Here is a 3,147-nt window from a genome sequence, read left to right as displayed (position 1 = left end):
CCCGCCCTTTTATTGGCTCTGGATGGAAAATCCCTACCCATGTGATGGTCCCTATAGTTTGACCAACAGTTGACCCAAAAGATTATGGTCTTCAACATTTTAATTATATCCACGACTAGATATTGGGGTCTGTGTTCTTCAAAGTGTGGGGCTGCCTATTCTCCCAGGAACCAAAAGGCCTCTGTCTTAAGAAAGTATGCTTATGAGGAAATACCCTGCCTACTTTAGGAATAAATGCAACTCAAGGAAGAAATAAGAGAGCTGAAAAAGCTGGTGCCACTTGAAAAAAAAAAAAAAAAAAAGGAATGAGATTTAACTGGTGCTCATAGCTTCTCCGATACAAAATATTTGGTCATGTATTCATAATTTGCTTGACATTTCCAGCAAAGCGAAGATGGCAATAACAAAAGGAACTTCATACAAGAGAAAAGAAAGACCACGGAGCTCCGGAGTTTCTGTTTTGCTTGTATACAGTTAAGTTCGTTTAGTGTCTAATCCAGTGTCTGATGTAAACCCACGTTCTCTTCTTTGGCCTGGGCAAGTTTCTCTTCCAGGTCATCAATTGTCTTTTCCAGTTTTGCAACCGTTCTCTCTGCAAATTCAGCACGGGTCTCAGCCTCTTTCAGTTTGTCAGACAGAAGTTTAATTTCTTCTTCATATGTGTCCTCCTTTTCAGAATACTTTTTAGATGCAGCCTCCAGAGATTTCAGGTTATTAGTAACATTCTTGAGTTCTTTCTCCGGGTCACCACATTTTAGTTCAGACACCTCCGCACGCTCCTCTGCCCTCTCCACCTCACCCTCCAGGATGACCAGCTTACGAGCTACCTCCTCGTATTTGCGGTCAGCCTCTTCCGCAACATGCTTGGCCTCTTTGAGCTGCATCTCCTGAATTTCCATCTTCTCTTCATCCTTCATGGCCCGGTTTTCTATCACCTTCATTCCTCTCTCACTCTCATCTGCAGCCTTTTCCGCCTCCTCCAGCTTCTGCAGGGCCGTGGCCAGTCGTTCCTGAGCCCTGTCCAACTCCTCCTCAACCAGCTGGATGCGTCGGTTGAGGGCGGCCACATCACCTTCAGCTTTCTCGCGCCGCTCGCGCTCTGCTCTGTTTTTTTTTTTTTGGTTTTTTTTTGTTTTTGTTTTTGTTTTTTTATCCATACAACATATAGATCATTTATTTTCCTTCTAGTCCTGGGTTCAGTACATAGATGGCTTCTCTTCACCCTTTGGGTTGACAGTTTTCTCCAGGTTGGGCCTTCTATGCCGAGCTTTATCATATCATCTGCTCTTATTCTTAATGCTAGCTCATTTGCTCACATTTGCAACAACCCGCTATATCAACAGTGGCAGCTCAGATAATAGTCTCCCCTCCACCTACAGCTCACATGCCTCACGCTGTTGGTACTTCATGTACTCTTTGATCTGCAACTCTGGAAGATTAATATTTTAAAATCAAAGCTCATCAAATGTTCCTCCTGCCTTTCCTTAATTTCCTTACGAGTGTACTATATTATTAACATCACCCAATTTCCCTATGACCACAAGTATTTTTGTGTGTTCTCCCCTTTGGCCAGAATTAATTTTTTTGAAAGGGCAGCCTTTAGGCAGCATAGTCTGCCTTCTTACTGACTTTGGAAAAGTTATTCTACCCTATGGCTAACTACCAGATAGGGGAACAGTTAGTGACAGTGAATCTGTATGGGTCTGCAGCAACCTCAATTCTTGCCTCTTCAAGAAAAAGAATTCAACTGAGGGGCATAAGGCAGAAGGCGATATAGCAGCAAGTTTTAGAGCAGAAGTGAAAGTTTATTAAAAAGCTTTTGAGCAGAAATGAAAGGAAGTACACTTGGAAGAGGGCCAAGCAGGTAACTTGAGATATCAAGTATGTGGTTTGACCTCTGACTTGGAGTTTTATACATTGGCACACTTCCTGGGTTTTGCATCCCCTCTCCACTTATTCTCCCCTTGGGGTGGGCTGTCCGCATGGCAGTGGCCTGCTAACGCTTGGGAGGTGCTGCATAGGCAGTGTGTTTACTGGAGTTGTACTCATGCTGATTTTAGGTGTTCTTCCCTTACCAGTCTAGTATTTCTAGAGAAAGGTTAAACTCCACCATTTTGCCTCTTAGTGAGCATGCTTGAGCTCACCGATCCAGCTCTTGAGATCTTATTGAGAAGCTATGGATCACCAGTTTCAGAATTTTTGTAGTTGGAGACTGCCTTCCCTGGTGCCAGCTATGATTAATTATTATTTTTAGAGACACAGTTAACAACCACCTGGTCATCAGCTGAGGGGTGCGTGTGTGTGTGTACGTGTATGTGTCCGCTCCTGCTCTGCTCATGTCTACCTACTGTAACGGAACTACTGACATCAATTCTCTTAACACTTCTTATAGTAGCTTATATATGCCAGGCACTTGGTTAGTTTGGTTCATAGTAAAAGAAATATGATAAATCTAGGCACTGCTTCTCTTAGAATGTATACTATAGGGGATAGATAAATATATACATACATAATTACAACTTTGATCATGTTCTAACATGATCAAATACCATAGTATAGAACATATACCACAGGAGTACAAGTTAGAGTTATATGTTAGTAAATAATCTTGTCTCCAATTCCTGTGGCTCTAGAGAGAGGAGGGGTGTGTGTGTGTGTGTATAATGTAATATGTAACAGTATATATTAGTGTGTAATTATTTTATATAATATATAAATAATGTATATTATATATATATCTGTACTTCTGATTTCCTTGTCAATTTCCTGAGACTGATATTTTTCCAGTATGCCAAAAAAAACTTGGCTTTCTATAATTGCAAACAAATAAAGACCAGTTGAATGGTTACTTAGTAAAGAACTTAATTCTTCAGAAAGCAATTTGACTACAGAGCTTTGTCAGCATGATTGCAAATTAGGAGCTGAGCATGTACTGAAGGAAGGTCAGTACATACATTACTATTTGACTCATATTATATTCATTCTAAAATTATTTCCACCTATCACTATTGAAACCATTTCTCCAGGCCACTAAATAATAGTGTACAACACCTTCTTTCCTTACTGATAATAGATTTTCTTCTGGCTGCCTAAGACTGGGCTGAGAATAGCATCTGGAATTTTATGAGGTATGGATTTTGTGGGAAG

General features: G+C 40.7%; 1 protein-coding gene across 1 annotated transcript; it reads right to left on the bottom strand.

Annotated features, from left to right (window-relative positions):
• Window positions 1–330: 330 nt before the first annotated feature.
• Window positions 331–1,094, bottom strand: LOC110743595 (tropomyosin alpha-4 chain-like). The gene has a single exon (XM_031666191.1). The coding sequence runs from the start codon at window positions 939–941 to the stop codon at window positions 492–494; it is 450 nt and encodes a 149-aa protein (XP_031522051.1). The 5' UTR covers window positions 942–1,094; the 3' UTR covers window positions 331–491.
• Between the last annotated feature and the right edge of the window lie 2,053 nt (window positions 1,095–3,147).

Source organism: Papio anubis, chromosome 5 (genome assembly GCF_008728515.1).
Source record: "Papio anubis isolate 15944 chromosome 5, Panubis1.0, whole genome shotgun sequence".
In the NCBI taxonomy this organism is placed as follows: domain Eukaryota; kingdom Metazoa; phylum Chordata; class Mammalia; order Primates; family Cercopithecidae; genus Papio; species Papio anubis.
The sequence above is the reverse complement of the archived record's forward strand: the minus strand, read 5'-3'. Positions and strand labels throughout refer to the sequence as shown.